The sequence below is a fragment of the Pelodiscus sinensis genome, chromosome 1 (genome assembly GCF_049634645.1).
Source record: "Pelodiscus sinensis isolate JC-2024 chromosome 1, ASM4963464v1, whole genome shotgun sequence".
Classification (NCBI taxonomy): domain Eukaryota; kingdom Metazoa; phylum Chordata; order Testudines; family Trionychidae; genus Pelodiscus; species Pelodiscus sinensis.
Window position 1 is genome coordinate 147,792,948 of NC_134711.1, and position 27,153 is coordinate 147,820,100.

The 27,153-nt window shown below is 41.5% G+C and overlaps 2 protein-coding genes and 1 pseudogene across 3 annotated transcripts in view; 2 read left to right on the forward strand and 1 right to left on the reverse strand.

Annotated features, from left to right (window-relative positions):
- Positions 1 to 21,911, reverse strand: part of CLDND1 (claudin domain containing 1) — a 33,468-nt gene extending 11,557 nt beyond the window's left edge. For both annotated transcript variants that reach the window (XM_075906590.1, XM_075906583.1), the window contains exon 1: positions 21,770 to 21,911. The gene's annotated coding sequence lies outside the window, so the exon portion shown is untranslated. The remainder of the gene's footprint in view (positions 1 to 21,769) is intronic.
- Positions 1,337 to 6,995, forward strand: GPR15 (G protein-coupled receptor 15). Its single transcript, XM_075906572.1, has 2 exons — positions 1,337 to 3,102; positions 4,716 to 6,995. The coding sequence occupies exon 1, from the start codon at positions 1,848 to 1,850 to the stop codon at positions 2,940 to 2,942; it is 1,095 nt and encodes a 364-aa protein (XP_075762687.1). The 5' UTR covers positions 1,337 to 1,847; the 3' UTR covers positions 2,943 to 3,102; positions 4,716 to 6,995.
- LOC112547265 (U4 spliceosomal RNA) lies at positions 21,666 to 21,747 on the forward strand (annotated as a pseudogene).
- Positions 21,912 to 27,153: the final 5,242 nt, after the last annotated feature.

A 27,153-nucleotide genomic window follows, 5' to 3' on the forward strand; every position in this document is an offset into this window, starting at 1 on the left:
CCCATCCCATTAAAGTATACAATTTTGCAAGTGATTTCTTAATGAAAAAGTCCCTTTGAATATAAATGAATGATGGTAGCCCAGTTCTCAACAAGAACTCGTTGAAAACGTCTGAAATTAAATATTTTAAGAAGAAATATGGACACTTTTTTTTGTTGCAAAAATCATTCCTATTTTTCAACCGTACATAGTCACTATGCCACAGAATTAAAGAAAGAAAGAGATGAGAAAGATCTCTTATCTTGTTCACATGAAGGTGTCTCAAACCTGTGATCACTTCATAAGTGAGATCTTTTTACAATCCACCTCGATCCAAAAAACACCAAATCCCAAACCATTTGGCTCTCAAAATCTTCCATTCGGTGGACCAAAGAGAAAGTTCCTTGGGTCACTGATGATTCATTAATCCAGTATCTCTCTGTGCCTGGGTAGACCAGGAACTATACTACGACAATACTTGTGCATTGAATGTTTTAAGCTCTGAGGCTTAGCCCATTTCTCTTGAAAGATTTTTTCAAAATGCATGGGACTTCTACAAGTTTGAAATATCAGAGGATGCTGGTAATAGGCCTGATGTGCACGGGCAGAATTGTGTGCTGGCTATGGGCTTGATAAACTGGGGAGCTTGCAGATCAAAGCGGAGGAGTAAGCTGGAAGAAGGAGGGAACAGTGGCTGGAAATCAGGCCTGAAGTTTATTGGCTGCAAAGGGTGAAGACCAGTACTAAAATAATCAGATGTTTTGCTGTTTAGGTTTATTCAGATTGGCAAAGACACATTGGAATCGAGGACTTTAAAACAGATTTAAATCCAAACTCAGTGCTGTTGACAGGACTGTACACAGGGTAGCTTAGAACTGGAATAGTAGCAGATGGTACAGACCAGAGATTAAAGGCATTAGAAAAGTTCTCAGTACCACAGCAAGAGGGAATACCCCAGGAGTTACACACCCCAAAACTGAATGGAACTGGCAGACAGAACTGGAGACAGAACTGGAATCAACAGATATTGCGGAGGTGAGGCGTGAGCTACTTAAGCAGAGCTGGTAATGGGGAAGGAAGAGCAATTTTAATCTTAAAGATGTAGCAGAAAATGGAAACAAGGACTCTCTCTCAGCCACCCTGAGAGGAACCCAGAAATGGAATAGCAGGTAGTGTTGCAGGTCAAGACTGCACTGGCAAGGCACTGTGTGCAGATCGAAAGACTGGAATAGCAGGATTTGCTGCTACAGGTTATAATGGAGAAGGCAGGGTGGATAAAATAAGCCACAGTATAAATCCCTAAGCCTCAGAAAAATATATAAACAGACTAATAACAATTTAGTCAAGAGATAGAAGGAAAAAAACCCCATAAGGCTGAAATAACCATCTCCTGATTTCTCTCTGTCACCTCAAACCTTCTCACCTATAATCATTTAAAGAACAGAAAAGAAAAAAAAGAAAAAAGAACTTACCCAAACCACCCAAAACCATAAAAAAGAAAAAAGAAAAAAAAGCAAACCTTAACAGGCTCCAGGATCAAATGCAAAATGAAGACAAAAAACAGACCCCCCCCCCCCCCCAAAAATCAACTCCGCCCAATCTACTCTTGGAGAACTTCTGACTTGATTGAAACTGACTAATCAGACCAGACCCTCCCTCAGCTTGTCTTTTATGATTGGCTGACAGGAATACAGATTGTGAATATCAAAGACTGGGGGGGGGGGGAAGGGGAAAGAGGAGGAATAAGGGGGTGTTAAAGATGTTTCTTAAGATCTTTAGATTAAAAAGAAGAAACAGCAGCAGTGTGGTCTCTGGCAATAAGAGTGTCAGCTCATCAGAGACGGAGTGTGTTGATTTTTCTCTTTCAAATGCTTGAGAGGACTTTCAACTATACCGACAGTTATGACTACTACTTTTCCACGGAGAGTCCTAAAGAGTACTGTGAAACTCTGCAGGTGCCATATATGGAAATTTTCCTTCCTATTCTATATGCCACCATGTTCCTGGTGGGAATTATCGGCAATTCCATCCTCATGGGAGCCCTAGTCTTCAAACTGGGAGCCCGGAGGCTGATTGACATCATTATCATCAACTTAGCTGCCTCAGACTTTATTTTCCTCCTTACATTGCCATTCTGGGTGGACCAGGAGATATGGCTGGGGGTTTGGAGGTCAGGCTCCTTTCTCTGCAAGGGCAGTTCCTACATCATCTCAGTCAACATGTATTGCAGTGTCTTCCTCCTCACTTGCATGAGTGGTGACCGCTATCTGGCCATCATGCACCCCACTGTAGCCAGGAAAGTCAGAACAAGATTTTATACTAATGGACTCTGCACCTGTATTTGGCTTCTCTCCTGCCTCCTCGGGCTTCCCACTCTGCTATCCAGAGAACTGAGGCAATATAATGACCAGCCTTACTGCGCACAAGTGGAACTCACACAGGCTCAACGGACTGTGTCACTGGTAATATTAATTCTGGCCTTCTTTTTCCCCTTGGTGAGTATCTTGACCTTCTACTGCTCCATCACCAAGAAGCTCTGCATGCATTATCAAAAGTCTGGGAAACATGACAAAAAGCTGAGGAAATCTATCAAGATTGTCTTCATTGTAGTGGCCGCCTTTGTTTTCTCCTGGATCCCCTACAACATTTTCAAGCTTCTGGCTATCATCTCTGACCTCCAGGACCTGAAGCCACCTTCCTGCTTTCCTTATGTTCTTGCCCAAGCAGGCATGGAAGTGAGCAGTCCCTTTGCATTTGCCAACAGCTGTGCCAACCCTTTCATCTATTACTGTTTTGATGGTTATATCCGCAGGACCATCTCACGGTGCCTGTGTCCATGGATGAAGGTCCACAGCCTTGGGAGCAGTTCTGACGCAATGGATACTCGCACCAACTTCTCTTTGTCCACTTTTATTCATGGGGAGGATGCTATTAGGAAACGGAGACATTCTGTGTCATTCTGAAAGGAGCTGGGACTTTTGAAGGAGACATTTCTTCCAATTACAGGTGATGGGGGAAGAAAGGTCAACAGAAAAAAAGCATGAAGGCAAAACCAAAAAACAACAAACAAACAACAACAAAAAACAGTAACATGTGTGAGGGAGAACGGAATCAAGAGAATGAGTGAGTGTATGTACAATGGTAGCTCTTCTAGTTATAGAGAAAAACATTGTTAATTTCCTTTAATGATAAAGTAATAACTGGAATTTAACACCGTAACTATATAAATTACTGCAAATTCCTGCAGTTCACTGTGTAATTGTAATTGAGCAGATCTAAAACTAGTCTATAGGAAAATACACACAAATGCTTAAAATCAGTATCCTGATGTACTGCACAAATAACTTTAGAGCAACCCACCAAATTCAGAACTGGCTTGTCTCACTGAGGAAGCCTGTAGACTGAAATGCATAAGGGTCTCATGAGAGTTAGGTAAATCATTAATACAGAATTTGTTGCACTTCCTTTTCTCTTCTGTTCATGGAAAATCCATCAAGTAGTCATGATTCTTGTAAAATGTATTTGCTATTTAATATTTGCTGAGGTTTTGGTTTTTGTGAATTTTGTTTATTCAATACCAGTGTCACCAGCTTGTACAATTTTATCAAAAACCTCACAGTTTTGGGGTTTTTCTTAAATTCCTAGCTTCTGGAAGCATGAAATTATGGAAGAATCTTAGCTTTCATTTAAAATAAGTTTCCAGCCCTCACAGTGGCAGAGAAAAAAGCTGGAAAATATGACCAAGTGTAAGTTGGAGGTTCAGTGCTAAACATCAAACAAGAAGAACCTATTTATTATTTTCATAAAATATTATGATTATGATGAGAATCATGATATTTTGGGACCTGACTCATGATTTCTGAATGCTTGAGTTGGCAATACTGTGCTGTTCAAAATTCAACTTGCGCTCCTTACCTTCGTTAAGTCATTTAACTGGTCACAGCATATTGTTACAGTTCTCAAATTGGAGGAGTGCAACTGTTGCAATTAGGTTTCTGGGGCAGATATTCACGCAAAACAAAATTAAAATGTGTGTTCCACAGTTACTTGGATGTTTGTGTTTGCAATTGATTTTCTGTGAGCATTCATGCTAGCAAGATTCAGTTGTATGAATGTGCATAGATGAGAACACAAAAGGAGCAGAGAGTTAGTTTGTTAAAAAAGGTTTGTGAAAAATCACAGAAAACAGCAGTTGCAAGGTTTTCATTTTTGGTGGTGGTTAGACCACCTAGAGATCTTTTAGAAATGCCTATACTCTAGAAGTGCACATGTAACAACCACATCGATGGTCTGACTAATGCCACCTCCGATACTTTTTTGTCACTGTAAGCAAACCTGGAAAAGCATGTCAATGCCACAGATTGGGATTACAAATTTTGTAAAGCCAATTTATTTAATATTTTTTTCAATTTTCTCCTCCTTTTTTAACTTTAAAGGGTCAGTCATATAAATACCCACTCCCTAAAAGGTAGCATGATAGGTTTATTTATACTGTTAAAATGATAAGAGCTAAGGTTCTACCAGAAATGTTAACTCATTTGTGTTGTAACATGTCCCATACTCCTGCTTTTTTGTTTGGTTGTTTGTTGTTAAGTGCTTGGCTTAATCTATATGTCATAAACTTGTATAAAGCTACCAGGATTTGCAATGTTTAGAGATTGCAGTTTGAAGGATTAGAAACTTCACTTTTGAATTCCCTGAGTTTTTACAGTATTACTTTTCTTTTGCCTTTTTAGATCCAAAACTAGTCATTGCAAAAGCCACAATAGGTTTTAGAGAGCAGAAATCATTTGATAATCGTCAACATATGCCAAAAGAAACACATTGCAATTCATGATTTTCAAGATAAGTAAAGAGGACTTTAAGATGTTTACAACTTTTTAAGGTGAAGAGATTGCAAATCTGCAACAGAAGGAGATCATCCTGAACATGACATGTGTTTTAAAAAAACAACAGCTTCCATGATATTCCTCTATTATACTGCAAGTGCTTATAATTAATGGGGTAGCAATCATAAGAATATAAGAACGGCCATCTTTAGGGCTCTTTAAAAAAAAATTCCAATAGTGAAACTTATACTAGATACTGGGGTGGAAAAAAATGCCCAAAATTAAGCTGGTACAAAAGGGTGCTCCAATGGCCTGGAGGATTAAGCTATAGAACTTCCATTAATTTTAATAGAAGCTGTGTGGTAGGGTTGCCAGATGGTTTCAACAAAAATACCGGACACACTTGACATTACATCACAATCTACAATAACATCTTATTTAGAAAATACTGGACATTTTTATTTTCTCAATTTGTTTCCCAAACAGAAAGCTCAAATACTGGACTGTCCAGTTCAAAACCAGACACCTGGCAACCCTACGTGTGGCTAAAATCCCTAGACACTATGAAAAATATCAACAACTGAATTAACTTTTTTCTTCTTAGAATCTGCCTCTTCTTCCCCCTTTTCCGATATCCCTACCAAACACATTTTCCCTTTCTCTCTGTCTTTATACTCTCCCACAATTCCTTCTTTTTGTGTCCCATTTTTGGCATTTGATTCCTTTCCCTCCGCTCCCTTTTTCAGTCACACAGACCAAGTACAAACCCTCTATTTTCAAACATACAGCAGTTGAAATATGGGACAGCTTCACCTCAGATTCTAATCTCCGTCACATCAAAAATCCCTTGAGCACACCATCTCTCTGATCTAAACAAGTCTTCTACCACACTGCACGAACACCCAAGACCAGAAACAAATACAGAAGCATGGAAACAGTAGACCAATACAGATTTCTCAAGAATACCTCTGCTTTTATCAGCTCATACTTATTAGGAGACGTAATTTGTTATAAAAAAAGAAGGCTGAAACCTCTAGACCAGGAAGCCTAGTCATTATTTATATTCCACAAGAATTGTGTGGGATATTTGCCTTCAAAAAAAGCAATACAGGTAATTCTTTATGTCAGATTCCCATTATACCAATTATTTCCCTTAGTCTCTTCATCCACATGAAGTATAGTCTAATTTTATTCCAGAGAGTTTGCTAAGAATAACTCTAATAAATTTCAACTTCAGGTTATTTTTTTCCTCTTGAAAGCTTTAAAAAAAATGTCAGAGTTTAAACTATTCTACCTCTAAAAATCTGCCATGGTTGCTTTCACAATGAATGCAAGACTGCCTCTAATACAAAAGAATGAGCTCACAAAACATTACAAAAATTGAGCAGGTCTTTCAAAAAAGACACTGAAAGTTTAGTTTAATGGTATAAAAAAGTGAAAAGAGGGGGGGAAAACAGTCCAACAAAACAAAACACTTTACACTTACATTTTTATTGGGCACAAGACATTTTATAATAATACACTTTGAGCATGGTTATTTCACTCAGTGTGTGAAGTTGATGGTATGTTTTTTTTCCATTTAAACAATATTTATCTTAAATCATGACAACAGCAATTTTGTTTCTTCATTATTTCTACTCATGCATGTAAGAACCTGTCTTTTTATGAGTTTTCATAGCACTTTGTAAGCCTACAGTGATGGATAAATGTTAGTGATTTCAAATGTCGTTTAGCCAGCTCGGATGAGTAATGCATCTGATCTTTGTTATGAGCGATATAGTGATTAGAGAGGTGGTTTAGAAATTATGCAATTGCTGTAAGCCCCAACTGCAACTTTTTAAAGTAATTTGTATTGTTTGTTTTTAATTTGCATAATTAAAATAAAAAAAAACATGTAAAAGAATGTGGTAAGGATGAACTTTTTTAAAACCTATTTCTTTCTTCTTTTTAATTACAATTAAAACAAATGGGAAGTATTTTCAGTTCCATGGGCAAAGATCTTGTGTGACTACTGTTTCATTTTATAGTAACTTAATTTTGGAAAAAAATGCAGCAATTTAATAGTTATTAAGTTGCCAGATAATTACAGAGCTGGTTGAAAAATACAAATAGTGACTTGAGATTGTTTTCAGAAGGACCAGTGGGAGGTCAGTTTGCTATTATTTGAGTAAGAAAGAAAAGGAGGGCGGTTAAGGTACTGGCGGCATCCCGCGCCTCTCAGGCTTTGCTCCAGGTGTCCCTGGTCTGCTGGAGACGGTCCCCAGCAGACCAGAGGCACCGGGAGCAAAGCGGCAGCGGCGGCGGGGTGCCTCGCCTCTGAGGCTTTGCTCTGGCAAAGCCTCAGAGGCGCGGGACTCCGCCGCCGCTGCCGCTTTGCTCCCGGTGCCTCTGGTCTTCTGGGGACCGTCTCCAGCAGACTAGGGACACCGGGAGCAAAGCCGCAGCGGCGGCGGCATCCCGCGCCTCTCAGGCTTTGCTCCAGGTGTCCCTGGTCTGCTGGAGACGGTCCCCAGCAGACCAGGGGCACCCGGAGCAGCTTTTCTCGCCCCGGAGGTCGAGGTGGCGGGTCCGCTGCGCTCTGGGCGGTCCCGCTGCCTGCGAGCTCCAGGGCAAGAAAGTCCCGTTCGTAAGTGCAGATCCGACATAAATCGGATCCGCGTAACTCGGGAACTGCCTGTAATCATTACCATGCAAATCTGAAGTTACTGCATCATAAATGCTACTTATGGTTCAACAGCAACTAATTGTGCAGTTTTTTAACGTGGGCATCTCAATAAGACACCCATAACCCAGTGTTAGAAGTTCAGGTGAGCATACATACCTGGACTTTCAGACAACCGTGAGGAATTAGCTATCGTAAATTAGCCATACTCAAACAGCCAAACAAACACGTTATTCAGGCTAACTAGCCACACTTAATGGCCAAATAGCTACAAAGTGTGTTGGACACCATGATCCTCCAGTAACATAATAGCGCATAACAATTATACCAACAACTTCCTCTAATTTCTAAAAACTTTTCTTCTGAGTTAGAGAAAAGAATCTAAATCTAAGGCTCCCATTGCTACTCCGAATCGTTCAAGTTATTAGACAAGGTGCTTTTATTGTTAAATCATTTCCTAAAGCACGCGGGATTAAGCAACAGGCAAGTCAACCATTAGTGGAGAACATTTCTCTAATTTAAAATTGAGATTGCTGCTTTATTTGGGGTCGTAAAGCCAAGAATTTCAAACTTGATTAGTGATTTTGGATGCCTCAATTTCGAGTGCCCAGCTTAAGATATCTCAAAGTGGACTGATTCTGAATGTGCTAATTTTGGAAATCTAAGAATTTCATTGACCAAATGAAATGCTGAATCTTTGAATCTTGGTATGCAGATATTAATAATACAAGATCTGAAAGAGGGTTAGCCTTTCTTTTACCTCTGACCTGAAGCAGAGGAAAACCAAACTGTGAAACTGTGTGGCACGTTGGTAAGTTAGAGAATGAAATTTGGTCAGTGGTTTCATACTCAATTCAAACCTTTAGTTTGCCCCAAAATGGATAATTTGATATGAGAAATAGGTCTTAATAAACAAGGGTAATATTTCTAGTGAGGACGCAGTCTACAAACACACACAACACACATTTGCTCTATAAAGCATACACACCTGTTTGACCTCATATACCTCCCTCCTCAACCCTCCGCACCAACTTAAAAGCTGCACATCAACCATCAACACCCACTTCCTGTCACCCACACCACCCCTCCTTGACAGAACCACACACAAACAAGTATGCACATTCTCACACAGAAAAACACTCAGATAATGAGGAAAATATATATGCGTGTACTCTGGGCAATGTGGTTTGACAACTCTGACGGGTACACAAGTAAGGCCAAAAAAAGCGTGTGTGAAAAAGAGAGCACAGAGGACTGAAAGTCCTAGCATAAACATATTTGTCTAAGCTTTCCTCACAGTTATAACCAATTATAGAAAATAGGATATTGAGGACAGAGCTCACTTAAGGTGGACACATTAAACATACTTGACATCTTGACACTTGCCATTATCAGACCCTGTTTTCGATTGCCAAACTTTTACCTGGCATGGAAAATTTCAGCCCAAAAGGTATCTACCTTAGTCTGAATTATTTTTGAAGAAAATCCACCCAAAATGGCGCAGCCATTCAGAAGACCTTTTCTTTGATGTGCTCTAGCACTCTGGGGCTTGGAGCAGTGACTTCAAATATGGCCAACAGTTGGCTTTTGTGTCAGTGATGAGCCTGGTGTCATCTTTGTAAAAATCCACCCAAATTTGGCCAGCTATAAGTCTTGGGGAAGGGGGAGAAAAATCACATTTTGCACATACTCAATAAAGAGCTGCTAGAGTTTAGCAGCCAAAATCTCTGAAGACACTACTCTTACTGAGCCTGCTCCAAAGCCTCCATTACATCATAGCTCCTACATGTGACAGAACCATGCAAGTGCCATCTCCACACAGTCACCAAGCATGTTCCAGCCCAGGGCTATGGAGGAGCTCAGAAGGACTTTCCTTGTAAAGGCTGTTCTGGTCTGGGTTGGATATTACATGGGAGAGCAGGCAGCTTGTGCTGTCAGTGACCCACGGTACTTGGATCCATGCTGTGTGGCACTGGAGCCCTTCTGATCTGAATGCAGAGGGGACAAAAACTGAACCAGGAGAAAGGGAATGGAGTACATTGGGACAAAGTCTGGTGAGATTGGGAGTGGGTGGGAGAGGTCAGGTGAGAAACTATGATTAGGAGTTGGAAAGAGGAGACTTGGACTTGGAGCTGTGGGAGAGGGGAAACTGGGACTGGTTGAGCAAGGAGATTAGGAGCCAGTGAGGGGAAATGGGATGAGTGACTGGGGCTTGGGGAAAAATACTGAAATAGGATGAGAAGATGAGAGGATGGGAAAACTGGGGCTGGCTGCACAAGGAAATGGGCTGTTGTGGGGAGATGGAGAGGCTGAGACTTGAGCAGTGAGCCCAAATGGGGAGGTGAAGACTAACTGGGCAAGTACAAGTAACCTTAATTCTGGCACTTTCTAGCTTGGGTGCTTGATTTCAGAAGCTGACTATAATGGTTTACATAGGGGTTTTTTGTGTGTAATATTGTTCATATCACACCATGGTCTCATTACACTTGGTACTCTACACATTCAGCATAAGAGAAATTTTCTGCCCCAAAGCGTCCATAGAAAAAAGACAAAGGGAGAGAGAAGAAACAAAGGCACAGAGAGGTGAAATGATATACCCAAGGTTACACAGAAAAGTCAGTAGCAGAGCCAAGAACATAACTCAGATTTATTGGGCTCCCAGTCCACTTGTCAACACTACTTCTCACTACCTCAAGAATCTTAAGAGCTAATTAATATGGTATCACTAGGGAACATCGTGACAGAGCAGAACTGAGAGGAAAAAGGTTCAATAAGTAAACAAGCTATCAAAGCAAGGAGAGAGTTTTGGAGATGCTGCTTTTCCATGCAGACAGTGGAACTGGTTTCAAAAGACTCAAAATATGTTAAAGCAATGATGAATGCCCAACAATGAATTCAATGGGCACTTCTGGGGCAAAATTGTAACAGGGCACAGCCACTGAGTAGGGAGGTGGGCCAGGCATAGCCTGGATCTTTCTGACCCATGTGAAGGATGAACAGTTTCTGGAGAAAACTTTTTCCTCGGTATCAGATAGCATCTAACGCCCAAGGCTCTGTGAGAGCAATGGCCAAGCAGAAGGCAGCTGCCTTATTTACTGAGTCACAACACAGTCCATGTCCATTTGGTTACTGTGTGACTATTCTAGCATATTGGGAGGCATATGAAAGGAGCTGTAGAAAGCCACCATTTGTATAATTAGGATAACAATTGCAAATTATACGCTCAGCTTCTCACCCCTGTTTTTGCTTCAGCTTTGAAGTCAATAGGCAAAATCCTGGTCCCACTGAAATCAGTGGAAATTTCATTTTAACGGGATAAATGGCAGTTGGACAGATGAAAGGACCAAAAATCTAAGCCCCAGCCAGATCATTTACCCTCTGGTGGAGAAACCTGTAGGCCAGACTTGAAAAGATGGAAAAGTCCATAGAGTCCCCGTGCAGCATTTTCTACTATCCATTCCTCTCAAGGAGCAGGAGATTGGGACCTTGTGAAATGTGCAAACCTGCATCCCCCCCACACCCTTTATCTGTAAAGAAAGGAGCCAGTCACATGGACTGCTGACTGTTTCTGGCTCTACCGTGTCAGGAGCTTTGCTGGCAGTAGCAACTGTAGGAGTATATTCTGCTCAGTCAGAATTGCCTCCCACATCCTGGACTTCAATGATTAGAGGGAATGGAGTGTTGAAGCTCCTCTCTCGTCCTCCAGTCTGCTGCAGAGCCCTTCCTACATGTAGACTCACAAGAAGGGAGAAAGGTGCCTTCTGGTGGTTACTAGGAAGGTGAGACAGTGTCATAAGATGCCTTCAGCACGAACAGGGGAAAATTCACATTAGCAAGACCCCCTTAACATGTGCACACCCCCCCCCCCCCCACACACACACACTCCAGGCCTGAGGATTTGGCTCCCACAGTTTACTTGGCTGTGAGCTGTTGAGTGATGTTCTCATGTAAAAGATGGGCATGGCCCAAAACGTACATCCCCTCTGTGTAAGGACAAAGTTTATGATGTTCCTCTTCCGGTACCTGCCTGTTTCTGAGCCCCTTTCATCCTTGCTGAGGAGCTCAAAGGGAGCTTTGGCCTCTCCTGAGAAGTGTTGAATCGGGCCCCTGATTTGTTCTCTCTTTAATATACCTTGCGGTTGCCTGGTTCATAGTGTCTTTTCTCTCTTCTAAGACATTGTCGTGGTAAAGAAATTACTCACAACTCAAAAAACATCATGCCACAGATACCGTATTCAAAGTATGAAACAACATCTATGAGAAAGCAACTTTCAGGGTTTGAGAGAAACATGAGCTGGGACACCTCAGCTTTAGTCTAAAAATTCAAGCAAAGACTATCACTGCAGACTGCAGTAGGAGGGGATGTTGCCACAACCTTATTCTAGTATTTCGGTATTGCCATTACTTCAAAAAGATCAGGATCTAGATCACTTCCCCCATCACTGAAATGCAACCATCGCTAGCATGGCATGCCCTTCAGCACTATGGCTTCTCCTCTTGAGAAGGAGGGGAATGCTCCATCAGGGAAAGGGGGAGTTTTAATGGGTTTATTAATTAAGGATGTTAAATTTAGATGAATCAATTATGAATCAATGCAAATTGCATTGACTATTCGATTAGTAGATAAGGGCACCTCCACCTTTGAAATGTAGCAAGAGCCCTGCCAGTTCTTGCTACATTTCAAAGGTGCAAGTGCTGTGGGGGACACGGGGCCAGTGGGGAACTCAAGCAGTCCCCCCCGGCCCCACGCTCCCTGCTTTTGAAAATATACACAAGCAAAAAGCTTAGGTACCAATCTCCTCCTCCTCCTCTCCCTCTCAGAACAATCAGGCAGAAACTCTCAGTGGGGACAGCCTAGTTGTAGCAACAAATGTTGCTCAAATTTTCAAAAATAATAATACATTTTCCACCTTTGGACTGAGAAATTAAGTTCTCTAATTAGCTTCCAAGGCACTGAAAAGGAAACATTATAATGAAAACAGGAACTCTGCTACTTTCAGTCCTACTGTTAAACTAAAAGCCAATGTCCTTTGTTGTGAGCTGGACAGCAGGGAGTGGCCTTGTTGCTATGATTAAGAACAAGTATGGCAAGAATTCTCACACAAGGCTAATATAGTTTCAGTTATTATGTAAAATGTGGAAAGGGTGGAGGTGAAAAATAAGAGCGCAAAGCACTTCGCTGAATGCACCGAAAAACATGATGCAGATATCTCCTTGATCTCTATTACTGTTCGCTCCATCCATGTGTGAAGAATCATACCCAAGGCAAAAGGAGACAAGAGCAGGTTAGACAGACATCTATCAGGGATGATCTAGACCGTGCTTAGTCCTGCCGGAGGGCAGAGGACTGGACTTGATGATCTCTCGAGGTTCCTTCCAGTTCTAGTGTTCTATGATTCTATGAAATGATTGCATTTATGTTTTTTCCTTTTCATCTCGTTACACCAAAACTAGACTATTTTTTCCTGTTTAATTCGCAGAATGTTGAAAAATAGTCAAGCCACTAAAAATCAAAAGGTTAAAAAATATGGGAGATGGTTCAAAGGCCAGAAAGCATATAAAACAATTTAAGCTATGCTTAAGTCATACTTTTAAGCTTTGTTCGGCAACTATGGAGGCTAGAAACTTTGATGTTTTAAAAAAAATAGTAAAATGAGATTCTCATGCAATTACTTGCCTGCAAGAGTTGGGCTTTAAGGAAAATACCAACTACTATGAGACTAATAAAATCATGATAAATGGCAACACTGGATGGTCAATTCACTCAAATTAATTTGATGTTTCTAAAAACTGAGATAGAACCGGGACATACAACTATCAAACCACAAATGCGTGTGTGTTGGAATAAGTGTTCGTAGAGTGTTAGACTAGTTTGTAGAATATTAACTTGAGTTAACTTGCACTAGTAAATACCAATATTAAAAAATGATTTAAGATAGGAGAAAATCCTCCTCTATTCTAAACATACTCTTAAGCAATAATAAACGATTTATGGGAAGCACTAGAGGAGTTGAGGGATGAAGTAGAGATTTTAAATCTGCCCACTTACCATAAGTCATGAAAAGAAAAAAAACATAGAATTTAAGTGGGAAAAGATTATCTTTTTATGAATAAGGAATCACAGAAGCATAGACTCATAGGACTGGAAGGGACTAAATATTATCTCAACCATCCTGACAGATGTTTGTCGAGCCAGGAGTGGGCAATAAGCAGCCAGCGGGCCAGACATAGTTCACCAAGGTTAGTTCCTGGCTGCATCCCACAGGTACAGCTGCTTGCAGCTCCCATAGGCCATGGTTTGCTGTTCCTGGCCCATGGGAGCTATGAGAAGCGCTGGCCCAGCCTATGACCCTTCTCAGCACGCACTGAAGGCTGCACTAAAAGACCAACTGGGGGAAGTGGCTGATACTGCAAGCTACATCTTCACCTCGCCATCAGCCTCGTACACCCACCCCACAGGTCAGCCACTGGACCTCCCCAACCTCACCACTGGTGGGTGGTTGGAATCTGGCCAGCAGCTGGACCTACCAGTAATAACAGGGAAAGACCAAAAATATGGGACAATTTGTCTGTTTTTTAAGAAAAAGCTGTGAGACCTGCAGCTGTCCCTTTAAAAAGATAAACTTAAAAAACAACAAACAGTCTAGTAGCACTTTATAGACTAACAAAACATGTTGATGGTATCATGAGCTTTCGTGGGCACAGTCCGCTTCTTCAGATGACTGGTCATCTGAAGAAGCGGGCTGTGCCCACGAAAGCTCATGATACCATCGACATGTTTTGTTAGTCTATAAAGTGCTACCAGACTATTTGTAGTTTTTAAAGTTTATCCTGTACAGACTAACTCAGCTACCCCCTGAAAGCTTTAAAAAGAGGACATCTGGTCACCTTAGGATAGGGCTACCATCTCTGCCCATCCTGGCCAATGCCTATTGATGGACCTATCCTCTATGAACTTATCTAGTTCTTTTTTGAATCCTGTAGTTTTGGCCTTCACAACATCAAGGAATTTCACAGGTTTCATGTGCATTTTATGAAAAAAAGTATTCCTTTTGTTTGTTTTGAATCAGCTGCCCATTAATTTCATTTGGTGATCCCTAGTTCTTGTGTTATGGGAAGGAGTAAATACTTCCTTATCTACTTTCTCCACATCAGTCATGATTGTATGGGCCTCTACCATAACCTCCCTTAGTTGTGTCTTTTCTTAGCTAAAAAGTCACAGTCTTACTAATCTCTCTCTTCATATGGAAGCCATCCTATACCCTTAATATCCTCTGTTGCCCTTTTCTGAACCTTTTCCAATTCCAATACATCTTTTTCGGGATGAGGTAACCACATCCACACACAATATCCAAAATGTGGGTGTACCATGGATTTACATGGAGCCAATTACATTATCTATCCCTTTCCCAAATGGTTTGCAACATTCTGTTTGCTTTTTTGATTGCCACTGCACAGCAAGTGGATGTTTTCAGAGAACTATCCACAATGACTCCACGATCTATTTCTTGAGTGGTAACAGCTAATTTAAACTCCATTGTTTTACATGCACTATTGCAATTGTATTTTCCAATGTGCATTACATTGCATTTATCAACACTGAATTTCATGTGCCATTTTGTTGCCCAGTTTTGTAAGATTTTTTTTTAAGCTCTTTGCAGAGTTGAGACAACAGAAGATATAGTAACAGTTTCGATGTACTTGAAAACTGTTGCTATTTACCATCTCAGTCTTCTCTTCCCCAGACTAAACAAATCCATTTTTTTTTTCTAATTGTCCCTCACAGGTCATGTTTTCTAGACCTTCCATAATTTTCATTGCTCTTTGGAATTTCTCCAATTTGTCCACATCTTTCCTGAAATGTGGCACCCAGAACCAGAAACACTACTCTACTTGAGGCCTAACTGGCATGGAGTAAAGCAGAATTACTTCTGGTATCTTGCTTACAACACTCCTGCTAATACAGTCCAGAATAATGTTTGCCCTCCCTCCCCCCACCTTTTTTTTGGCAGCAGTGTTACGCTGTTGACCATTATTTAGCTTGTGATCCACTATGATTCCCAGATCCTTTCCCACAGTTAGAAGTTAACCTTTTATGCTCTCTTTACAATACTAGCTTTTTCCTCGTAGAAAATCTAGCATAGAAGTGAACAGCAAAGCAGGAGTATATTCTGACATTCCATTGAGTTTATAATAATTGTTAAAGATACTAGCTATGTGTGATTGTTTCAAGGCACAGCTGGTCACTGTAACACATATTTAGAAGTTTTTTTGCAATATCCTAAACATTCTTTATTTTGAAAAAGAACAACAGACAATAGAATGACAGATCTCATCATTTAAGGAGAACAGATTACTGTATCTGGCAAAATCTGATTTTGTCTTTTACTGAGCCAATATCCTTAATCGTTAGCACACCTCTGACACTCCTCCTCAACCTAACCCCCTACCAACAACACAAGGTAATTAATAAAATATTTTAAAAAGAAAAAAATCAAAACCAAAATTGCTGCCCCGTAGTATTGACCTCAAAAAGGAGAAACACTAGAAGTTTCATGAAGACCACAACAAACTTTTTCTATTGTTTTATGGAAAAATGCCCGGATGCTATGATGATAGGTGATAGCACCTACCCTTAAGCCTATAGCTACACAAGGAGTACTGAACTAGTACAGGAATATAGGTATAGGATACCAACAGAGCACTTCTACTGTGGACACAGAGCTATACCAACGAAACGACGCTTTGTTTTCCTAGAATAAAACAAAACCCCGTTAAGAAAAACAATTTATAGTATTAGTTTTAAAAACAGCTTGGCCCATGTTGTTGCATCTATACTGGGGGCTGCTGTCAGTGCAGCTGTCAGAGATTGTGAAGAGGACTGACGTGGTTGTGCCAGCAGAAGTCTGCAGTGCAGACCCGTCCTAAGAAAGATATGAACTCAATGACTTCAGTGGCAGTTTGCCTGGCACAAGAATGAATAAAATTGAGAAAGAACCTCTGGGTTTGATTCAGTTTTATTGAAAGAATTTTTGTTTTTTCAAAAATATACTTCAGAGTTAGAGCTGGCATTAGACTCATGGGGGCCCAGAGCAAAAACTAAAGAGTGGGCCCACACCGCACTGGCTGAAGCTGAACCGCAAGCTGCCTGCCATTACAGAATACTCCCCTTAATGTTCCTTCAGACCCTCAACACTCAGAATTCTGAACTCTTGTCCCCATGGTCTGGGTTGTTTGAGAAGATCTGGTGCATGCAATACTAAAATAGGAAACATGCCACTATTAATAGGAAACATTAATTCCCACATTGTAGACGTACCAGGGATTTTTTGTTTGTTTGTTCTGATTTAAATATGATACATTTCTTTTCTCTCTTTTCCAGGCATTCATTTCAAAAGTTTTCTGACACACCATGTCTTACAAATTTTCTTTTCAACCAACCACTCTAAGTACTGAAATAGTTAAATATTAATCTAATATTCTCTCTCTCTCTCATCAATGAATTGCAACAGAGAGAGAGAGAGAGAAACAGCTACACAGATATTTTACCTGCCTTTTTAGGTGGCCTGAATATATCAGCACACGTCCAATGCTCCTGAACATTTTGAAAGGCTTTAGAACATTTTGCTGGGTACTTTAGGTATAAATGATTTTCATGGACAAGCTTTGCTTGAGATATCTTGTAACATGTGCAACAATCTGGTTAAGTAATGTAATAGGAAACATTGTATACAATGTTATCTGAGAAATAACAATCACAATGCAATCACGTAACTAAAGACTGTGTAAGTCATATCTTCACAGTGATGGGTTTAAATTTGCACATGCAACCTTAAACTTTAGCATATTGCCTCACTTCTGGAAGCTTACAATGGTGAAATTTTAATATCCTATTGAGGTAACTTTTTCTAACAGAATTTTCTAGAGATCCCCCCCCCCCCCCAAGAAAAAGTAGGGGGAGGGGAAAGAGAAGAATTCCATCCCCTGGGGCCACTCAGCTTTCCATCCCTGCAATGCTCTGTTCATAGAAATATGCATGTTCACTTAGTTCTCTACAGTGGTGTTTCTCAACCTTCTTTTCCTCTAAAGTACCCCCTTTAAAAAATTATAAGTACCCCCAGTATCTACAGTTTTCAGACAATTTTTTTTTCTGCCATTGCAACACTTTTGTTTAAATAACTTAATCGTAGCCAGGCAAGCAATGAAAATTTTGGGTGTAAAAAGTACAAAAGTAATAAAGTGCTGTAAAACTTACAACAAAAATTTAATTTTCTCCAAATTTCAGTTGTGTTGACTGAAACCTCTCAGTAGAATGTCCCAGTACCCTAAGAGTACTCGTACCATTGGTTGAGAAACACGGCCCTACAGCTGTGTTTCTCAACCAGAGGTACAAGCACCGTTGGGTACTCGAGAGAAGTTTCGGTGATACCTCAACACAACTGAAATTTGGAGAAAACTGAATTTTTAAGTTTTACAGCACTTTATTATTTTTGTACTTTTTACACCCAAAAATTTCATCACCCACCCGGCTATGATTAAATTGTTTGTTAAACAAATGTGTTGCAATGGTAGAAAAAATAACGTGTGTGTCTGAAAACTTTAGGTATGGGGGGTATTTATAATTTTGTTTCTTTGAAAAAGGGGTACTTTACAAAAAAAATGTTGAGAAACTGCTGTAGAGCACCATCATATTCACTCTGCACCTAAATTATAGCATACTTTGTCTCATTCAAAGTACACTTACTGCACAGCTAGTTTAGGTATCTACATACATACAAGGCAATGTTTTCTTGCCTATACTACCAATGCAGTAAAGTCCTTGGGACTGGATTTCAATAGATGTGATTTCCAAATCATTATAACTCAGTTAAACCCAAAGCATTTTCCCCTAAAGCCTGGAAAAGGACATCTCGCTGGAGTAGACTACTTCAACCATAATTTACCTGTCCCACTTCAAATAAATTCTTTGCATACTCTGTGAGGTCAAGTGTATTCCTTTCCTAGGGTTTGTCTTCTTAAATAACAAACTAATAATAAAGCATCTAACATCTCTGCCAAATTTCTTTACAAGTGTGGCTGGTCCATTTGAACTGAAGTAGGGTACCAATGTAATGGTACAAATGTAACTAGATTCCTGAGTAACTTCTTGTTCCTGTTTAGTTTAATTAATTTAAAAGTGCATTAAGCTAAACAGGAACCAGGTACCCCTATTTCAGAATAAGTGACAAAACATACAGCTGTTTTGGAGTAACTTTAGGTGCAGAGAAATACTTATGATCCTTCTCTGCCTCAGATCTTACTTTCCTGAGAGAACCACCTCTGCTTCCCCTTTTCACCTTCCTTATAGCCAGGCTGGAAATAAACCACACTTGAGTTAACTGGGACCCAGGAGGCTTCCCAGCAGAATTTCAACATCTGCTAGCAGGGTGGGGTCAGTAGAAAGACCCTTCCACTCTAGTACTATCTACAGTTGTTTTAGTGTAGTAAATATTTGTTAAATAAGAATTCATTGGCGTTGTGTGCCTGTGTACATCACAAGGAAAAGTTGCTATTCTTGTCTCTCCCCCACCATTTGTTCAAACTTTCCAGAACACAACTCAACACCAAGCACAGGCTGGCCCTGGAGAATTTCAGAAAACGGTAGAACTGTGTGAATACGTTATTAGTATTTGCATCTACATCAGTATCTGCCAAAATGAGCTGTGGGTATCTGATAACGACAGATGCAGACACCCGTGGATATAAAGCCGATAGCAGCAAAACTGCAGATTCTAGATACAAGGTTTGCATCCCACAGCCCTAAAAATGAACTTTGGGTATCGGCTCCCACATCTGCAGATACCTGTGGCTCTCTGTGGGTTTGCAGGGCTCTACAAATAGGGACTGAGACCAGACTCACAGTGGCAACCAAACCCCATAGAGAGTCGCTTTGCTTTCCCAGAGGATGTTTTTCAACGTGTCACCACCTGGCATCAGCAGCGCCTCCTCAAAAGAGCAACCCCTCCCCAGGCGCAAGCATGGAAAGGCGCTTGTGAAAAGCCAGCCCCGCCCTGCCAAAAGCTCTGGCTAGTCTCAAATCCTACCTGAAGGGTGACGATACAGCACAGCCATCTCCTGCAACGCCTAATGAGACACTGACGGAGCCAGAGGCTGGCGGGGGTGGGGGAAGACATGGCGTGCTTGGAACACCCCCGAGCGAGGAAAGCGCGCTGGGTTTCCCTGGCCCGTGCATCGCGTGCGACCGCTAAAGAGCCTCGAGACCTGCCGTGCGTGGTCTGAGTCACTTCGCGCCCACTGAGAGAGAATCGATGACACGGGAGGCGCGAGGGGCAGGTGCTGACTGATCTCTCGCCCCGAGCCTTTGCACGCAAAGGTTTGGGGCGCCGGGAAGAGGAACCCAGGCCAGGCTCGCTCCCGTTCACCTCCAATTTCTCACCCTGCGGCAGGCGAGAGCAGAGGCAGCTGGGAAGCGAGAGGCGCCCAGCAAAGACCGAGAGCCGGGCGGATGTAAAAGAAAGCGCGGCAAAGCGATCGCGGGAGAGATGCAGCAAAAAAGCGCGCACGCGGGGGTGGGGGAAGCCATGCACGCGGGGAGGGTAGAGAGGTAAAAAGTAACGTGCAGGGGGGCGAGAGAGAGAGAGTTAAAAACTGCCAGACAAGGCCCATCTTGGGCTCAAAGCCCACGGCTCAATCTCTGAGCCCCTGCAGCGCTTCCCTTCTGGGAGAGAGGTGCTGGAGAATCCCTCCCGCGCTCGCTGCTTGTGAGGTCTCGGCCAAGGCTGCTGCTGGAATCCAGGGAAGGCTGCGTCTACGTGGTGCTGCCTAGCGCCTGGCCTTCAACAGCCCATTAGCCCTCCCCACCTGCTAGCCCAGCCAAATCAACAGTTCTGCTGGTAGGGCCCGCGCCTTCCTCCTTGCACTAGAATGAGAAGCTGGAATTGGCATTCACACTGTTCACCCAAAGGCCTCTACAGATCTTGGGCCTATGCACAGAACAACACAGAAGCACAACCAGTTTGTAAATGTGTGGTTGACTTTTTTCCTATGAAAAGTTTTGATTACAAGTAGTCTTTTTTTCATAAATATTTTAAAATTCATAAACATTTTAACATGTATTCACCTTTTCTACTTTTTTGTGATTCTTTTGGTAAAAGTTTTTAATTAAAAATGGTATTGAAATCATTATAGAAAATGTTCATTTATGAAAAACTGGGTTTTCAGTAAGTGACAACTTTGATTAACTATTTTAACACAAAGGTTGGTACTATTTTCTATTAAAATGTCACCAAAAACTCGGGTCTTCTTTCAACATAAGGAACCAAAAATAATTTTGAAAAGATTGCAATTATACAATTAGAGCCCCAGAAATATACCTGTGAACAATTGTATGCTATCAGAAGTCCAAATTCAACAGCTGACAAAGTATTCTGGAAGTTATTCGTCATAATTTTGGATGGGTACTTTGCAATAAAAGATTTATTTGCAGAAATCAGGAACATTTAATCCATTCAATGATTTAAGATACGATCATGAAGGATAGGTCCCTCAATGACTATTAGTCAGGATGGGTAGGGAGGGTGTCCGTAGCCTCTGTATGACAGGAACTGGGAATGGGTGACAGGAGATGGATCACTTGATGATTACTGTCGCAGCTTGGTTTGGTGATGTGGTGGGAGCCCCAAGGGTTTAAAGCCGACTACCCAGTGAAAACTACCGGATGATGGTGAAACAAATGATTTTCTATTAAGCAGAATGATTCTTTTATCAAAACCAAATGACTTTAAAATGAGTTTTGAACAAGCAAATGCCTAATGCTTTTACAGGAGAGAAAACCTGAACTAAACTGCACTTAACTGATTACAAACTCTGTGATTACAATTCAATTAGATCAAATCACTGTCTCTAATTTACTCAAGGCAGCGCAGCATGCAAGCGAAAAATACAAAAAAACCCAAAGCCAATATAATAATAATAAAAACTCCGCCCACAGCCAGTCCCTCTATGGTTATTTTAGGGCAGCTGATGGAATTAGTCATTGATCTACCTCTACAACTTAACAACCCTTTGGTTTTTATTTCTAACACTTATACTTGACCTAAATACAACGCTATTACACAACACAAAATTATACAATTTACACAGTATGATTAATAGGACTCAATTACACTCTACAGAATTACACAGTGAGATTAACACAATTCAATCAGTGGCAGTATCGTAGCCAATGAGGTTAATCCGAGGCACGATTATTGCTAATTGTTAACTAAACCAATAATTAATATATTTAAGCGACACTTACAAATCCAGCAATGATAGCAGCATAAAGACACACAAGAACTCGGAGCATGCTCAGGACTCGGCACCCCTATCTTTGACTCGGAGGGTGGGGAGGCAGCCTCAGGGTGATCAATCCTTCAGCTGGGCAAAAAAGACATGTGCCCTCAATACATGGAACCCCCTCCTGAACAAAGAGACTGAGGGCCTTTTATACCATAACCTGATGTCCGGTACCATATTAGGGTCCGTTTTTTGGCAGAGCCTGATAGGCTGGTAATGAGGTAGTGTGGCAACATTGCCCTATAGGAATTTCATGATGTCCACCTGATGGCCTCGTGGACAGTGCCTGTTGTGGGCATGGTCAGTGTGCATGCCAGTTGTGCTTTATCTCCTTATGCTTACCTCCCTGTTTCAAGGGTCAGTCAAGCAAGTTTCATTTATCTATTGCAGCTGTGCTCTATTGCCTCATGCTCACTTCCCTGGTCTTGGATGCCTGCAAGGTTAAATTTCGTTCACTGAAAGCTGCATTGTGCGCTTACAAGTTATGCTTCTCAGAGTGTCTCAGCGGTCTACATTTTCTGTGAGGGGCCTTAATGTGGCAGAATGGGCAATGCATGTGCGAGGCCGTGGTCAAAAGGACCTGCTCTGCGACAATTACCTGTTTTGTTCCTTCCGTCTGGGGCACCTGCATTGGCCACTGTCAGAAGACAGGATACTTGGACTAGAAGAAAGAGCTATTTCTTTTTCTATGCAACTCAACAGGTAAGCACAAACCGAGAAAAATCCCCAGGCTGTCTACAAACCCAGTAGAACAGGAATGGCTTCAGATAATTGAAAATAACTAGTGAAAGCGGAGAGAGAGAAGGAGAAAAACAGGGTGAGATGACACACGTAGGATGTTTTCATAATGAAAGTAGCTAAAGTTTCTGATTTATTCATGTGGTAAGCTCTGTAACCAACACAAACTGAACCCAGTTAAATCTTCCTATATGTACGAGCCTATTTTTATGTACGTGCCTGTGTTCGCACATTCCCGCTTATCCAAGCAAGCCTCATATTCTAAATGATGGCAACAATGAAATCCAGAAAACTGGTCCGCCAAAGAGCCACAGTGAAATCAGAACTAAAAGCTGGAAAGTGCATGGTGCAGTTTATTGCTGTGCTGGAGGGCAGTGGGTCCCAACCTTTCTTATACCGTGGACCAGCAAACGCATTCAGAAACTTTTGGTGGACTGGCACTTAAACATTTGCATATTTCATTATGGTAATTAATTTATTTGCATATTCACACATTCATGATGTGAATTTCTTTTAAACAGTTGTGTGTTTTACATTGCATCTGTACGCACACAGTACGTGCCATTCATTGACCTTAACCTATGTGCTGATTCCTATGCACTTAATAAAGTAGTTTAGTTTTTAATAGTCAATATTAGCTTAGATTTTATTTTTCCTATAGTTTTATCAGTGAATGCAAAGTTATACAGTAGGGAAACTGTGCTAAACAAATAGTGAAGTATCCCTTCCCCAAATAATGTGAGGTCTAAAGGCATAAAAACATACAGTGGCTAGTCATCTCCAATTTACCTCCCTTAATTGTAGCTGGAGTGACAGAAGACTGGCTTAGCAATTCCTGGTGACCATCTTGTCACAGAATTAGCCCATACTGAATTTTTTGCAAGCCATGGGTAGCCACATGTATCCACTAATGGCAGATTGCACACCCATATCCTGGCATCACCCCATTCTCAGCACCTGAAATCAAAATGGAGACCAAAAAGTGCAAACAGCGAAAACAATCCCTCCCCCAGAAACCTATGCTTTTTCACAGATGTGCTGGTGTATTTATACTACCTTCCCTTTTTAGCTTTCTATGGCATGCCATGCTATCCCTTGGCCCTGGCAGCCGGGACAGCCACCCTCCGCATGGCGCTTGGACCTAGTGGTCCAACCGCCTAGCACCGCAGCCTCCCATCATGTGGCCCCACCAGCTGGGCCACATAGCAGCTGCCGGAGCTGGAGCTACAGCTGCTTCAGTAGGAACAGCCTCACCACAGCCCAGCTCTAGCCTCAGCACATCCGGCTGCCCACCGTGCCACTCACTCTGATGTAGGGAACCCCAATGGGCAAGGCTCATTAGCAGCTGGAGGCATGGCCTGGCAGAATGCCACAGCCCTGCAGGCAGGGGTTCGTAATCCACTGCCACTGCTGGACCATAGATTGGTAGTTGGGAATCACTGCTGTAGGGGATGGACGTACTCCAGGGATACTGTTTAGGGAACTGTAAAATTGGTTTCAATCAGCTCTCGGTAGCCTTAGTCAGCCTGCTATAATCTGGGGTAGGTGGGAGGAGTTTTATTACCCTAGACAATTGCTCAATTGAATAAGGGGCTGGTTTTGATAGGCTGTCCTTTTGATACTTCAATAATTACAGTTCTGAATGGTCTGGGGTGTTATTTCCCCAGAGAACACCCACTGCATCCTCTACATCCCTTCATGTTGCCTTAAGAAAACAAAGGAACTGGAAGGAGCCTGCCCTCAGGGGCAGAAAGAGGCCACTGAGTGGAGGTTGGAAGTATCAGACACTGTTTCAGGCAAACCCCTCAGGCCTGTGGTATCTAAACACAACACTGAGAAAGGGAAGAAGAGGAGGATCTATCCAGCTATATAGACTCTCTTCTCAAACCCTACGCAACCAACACCCTCAGCTATCTCCGAGACACTACTGACTTCCTAAGGGAACTACAAAACATCGATAACCTCCCCAATAACACCATCCTTGCCACCATGGATGTAGAAGCTCTATACACCGACATCCCACATGAAGACAGATTACAAGCAATTAGAAACACTATCCCAGAGGACACCACTGCCAACCTGATAGCAGACCTATGTAACTTTGTTCTCACCCACAATTATTTCTAGTTTGAGAACAACTTATACCTCCAGATCAGCGGCACATCCATGGGTACACTCATGGCCCCACAGTATGCTAATATCTTTATGGCTGACCTAGAACAATGTTTCCTCAACTCCCGTCCCCTTTTACCCCTTCTCTACTTACGCTACATCGATGACATCTTTTTGATCTGGACACATGGCCAAGAAACACTGGAGACATTCCACAGAAATTTCAACAACCTACACCCCACCAACCTCAGCCTGGACCATTCTACACTAGAGATCCATTTCCTGGACACCACAGTACAAATCAGCAATGGAAAATTAGACACCATTCTCTACAGAAAACCCACTGACTCATACAGTTACCTACATGCTTCCAGCTCCCATCCAGAACACACCATACGATCCATCATCTATAGCCAAGCCCTTCGATACAACCGCATCTGCTCTAATCCCACTGACAGAGACCAGAAACTTCAGGATCTCTACCAAGCATTTATAAACCTCAACTACCCACCTGGAGAAATAAAAAAGCAAATTGAAAAAGCCAGATGAATACCTAGAAACCATCTACTTCAAGACAGACCCAAGAAAACCAACAATAGAACACCACTTGTCATTACCTACAGCCCCCAACTTAAACCTGTCCAACACATTATCAATAAACTACAGCCTATACTGGAACAGGATACTAAACTCCAAAAGGCTCTGGGAGACAGACCCATAGTCTCCTATAGACAACCACCTAACCTCAAGATGATTCTTACCAACAACCACAGGACATACCACACTAATACCAACCCTGGTACCTTCCCTTGCAACAAACCTCGTTGCCAGCTTTGTCCACATATTCACTCTGCTGATACCATTATTGGACCTAACCAAGTGAGTTATAAGATCAAGAACACATAATCCTGCACATCCAGAAATATAATTTATGCTATCATGTGCCGAAAGTGTCCGTCTGCTATGTACATTGGACAAACGTCTCAGACACTTCGCCAAAGGATCAATGCCCACAAAACAGATATTAGACAGGATCACAAAGAAAAAACAGTTTCTTGCCATTTCAACCAAAAAGGACATTGTCTCAACAACTTAATTACCTGCATCCTTCTTCAAAAGCCTTTTGAGACTGCACTTGAAAGAGAATCCTCTGAACTGTTAATCATGCTTAAATTCGACACTTTACACCTGAGTCTGAATAAAGGATCTAATTATCTTACCCATTACAAAGATAGCTTCCCCAATTATCACCTCTAATATCATTAGCTCACAGACATTTATCTCCCCCCCTCCCAACCCCTTTCTGTTCTGAAATTTGATTTGTCCTTTTCATATGTGTTCATTTTTTTTTTAATTGTAACCTTTGGTATATATGGTTGTAACAATTTTCTTCCACTATTTGATCTGAGGAAGTGGGTCTGGCTCACGAAAGCTCATCACCTAAGAAACCATCTTGTTAGTCTTTAAAGTACTACATAGTCCTGTATTTTGTTTCATACCCTTTCAGGCTCTCTGATAAACAGAGGTGAAACAAAAGACAGAACTATGTAGCACTTTAAAGACTAACAAAGATGGTTTATTAGGTGATGGGCTTTCCTGAGCCAGACCCACTTCCTCAGATCAATATGAAAATCAATATGAAAGCTCATCACCTAATAAACCACCTTGTCAGTCTTTAAAGTGCTACATAGTTCCGTCTTTTGTTTCAGCTACACCAGACTAACACGGCTGCATCTCTATGTAGTAAAATATAGTAAAAACTATGTGTGCTTCTTCCCCTTTCCATTACTTAAGCTTGAAACAGCACGTATCATTTAGCTGATTGCACATGTTTTAGAAGCTGTAGAGGAACTAGCTGTTTAGACCCATTTCTCAAGGACTAGATTACACATATTACTTGAGTTAGGGAAATTTGCTAATTGCTATTGCTTAAGTAAGCTATACTGGTGGTTGTTACTGAGTGGAATAGAGTTGAAATATGCTAACCAATAACACTGCAACACGAAGCTAAGGTAACAAATCAAGACATACCAAGTTAGATAAGAAAGTTAAAGAAAGTATAAAAAAGGATGCTTAGCCAACGCCCAAGGTCGGCTTTGCTTTGAGCACTGAGCTTCTTAGCCGAACCTTGGTTGCAACCAATAAAATTGAGTTGGACCCAGCCTAAAAGTGTGACTCTCTTCTGTGGGCAAATTGACTTAGCCTCCAGGGGACGAACCTTGCAATTTATGCAACATCTATCACTGATAAACAGAGGAGCATTAAGAGTTAAATACCATTCTGTTAGAGTAGGACAACATTTTTCTTAAATGCTTCCAAGATGATAGATACTTCAGATATCAAAGGGGTCACACTTGTCCTTGGGCCAGGCTAATGTTTGGGACTATATGCTACCATTAATTCACACACTGACATTAGTGGGAGGTTTGCACAGATATCAGTATGACCTGTGTCAGGTAGCTAAACTTACTTGACATTTATTTGGTGTTGTTACAC

Coding starts and splice junctions, on each gene's coding strand:
- GPR15 (XM_075906572.1), top strand. CDS start 1,848: ATGCTTGAGAGGACTTTCAACTATACCGACAGTTATGACTACTACTTT.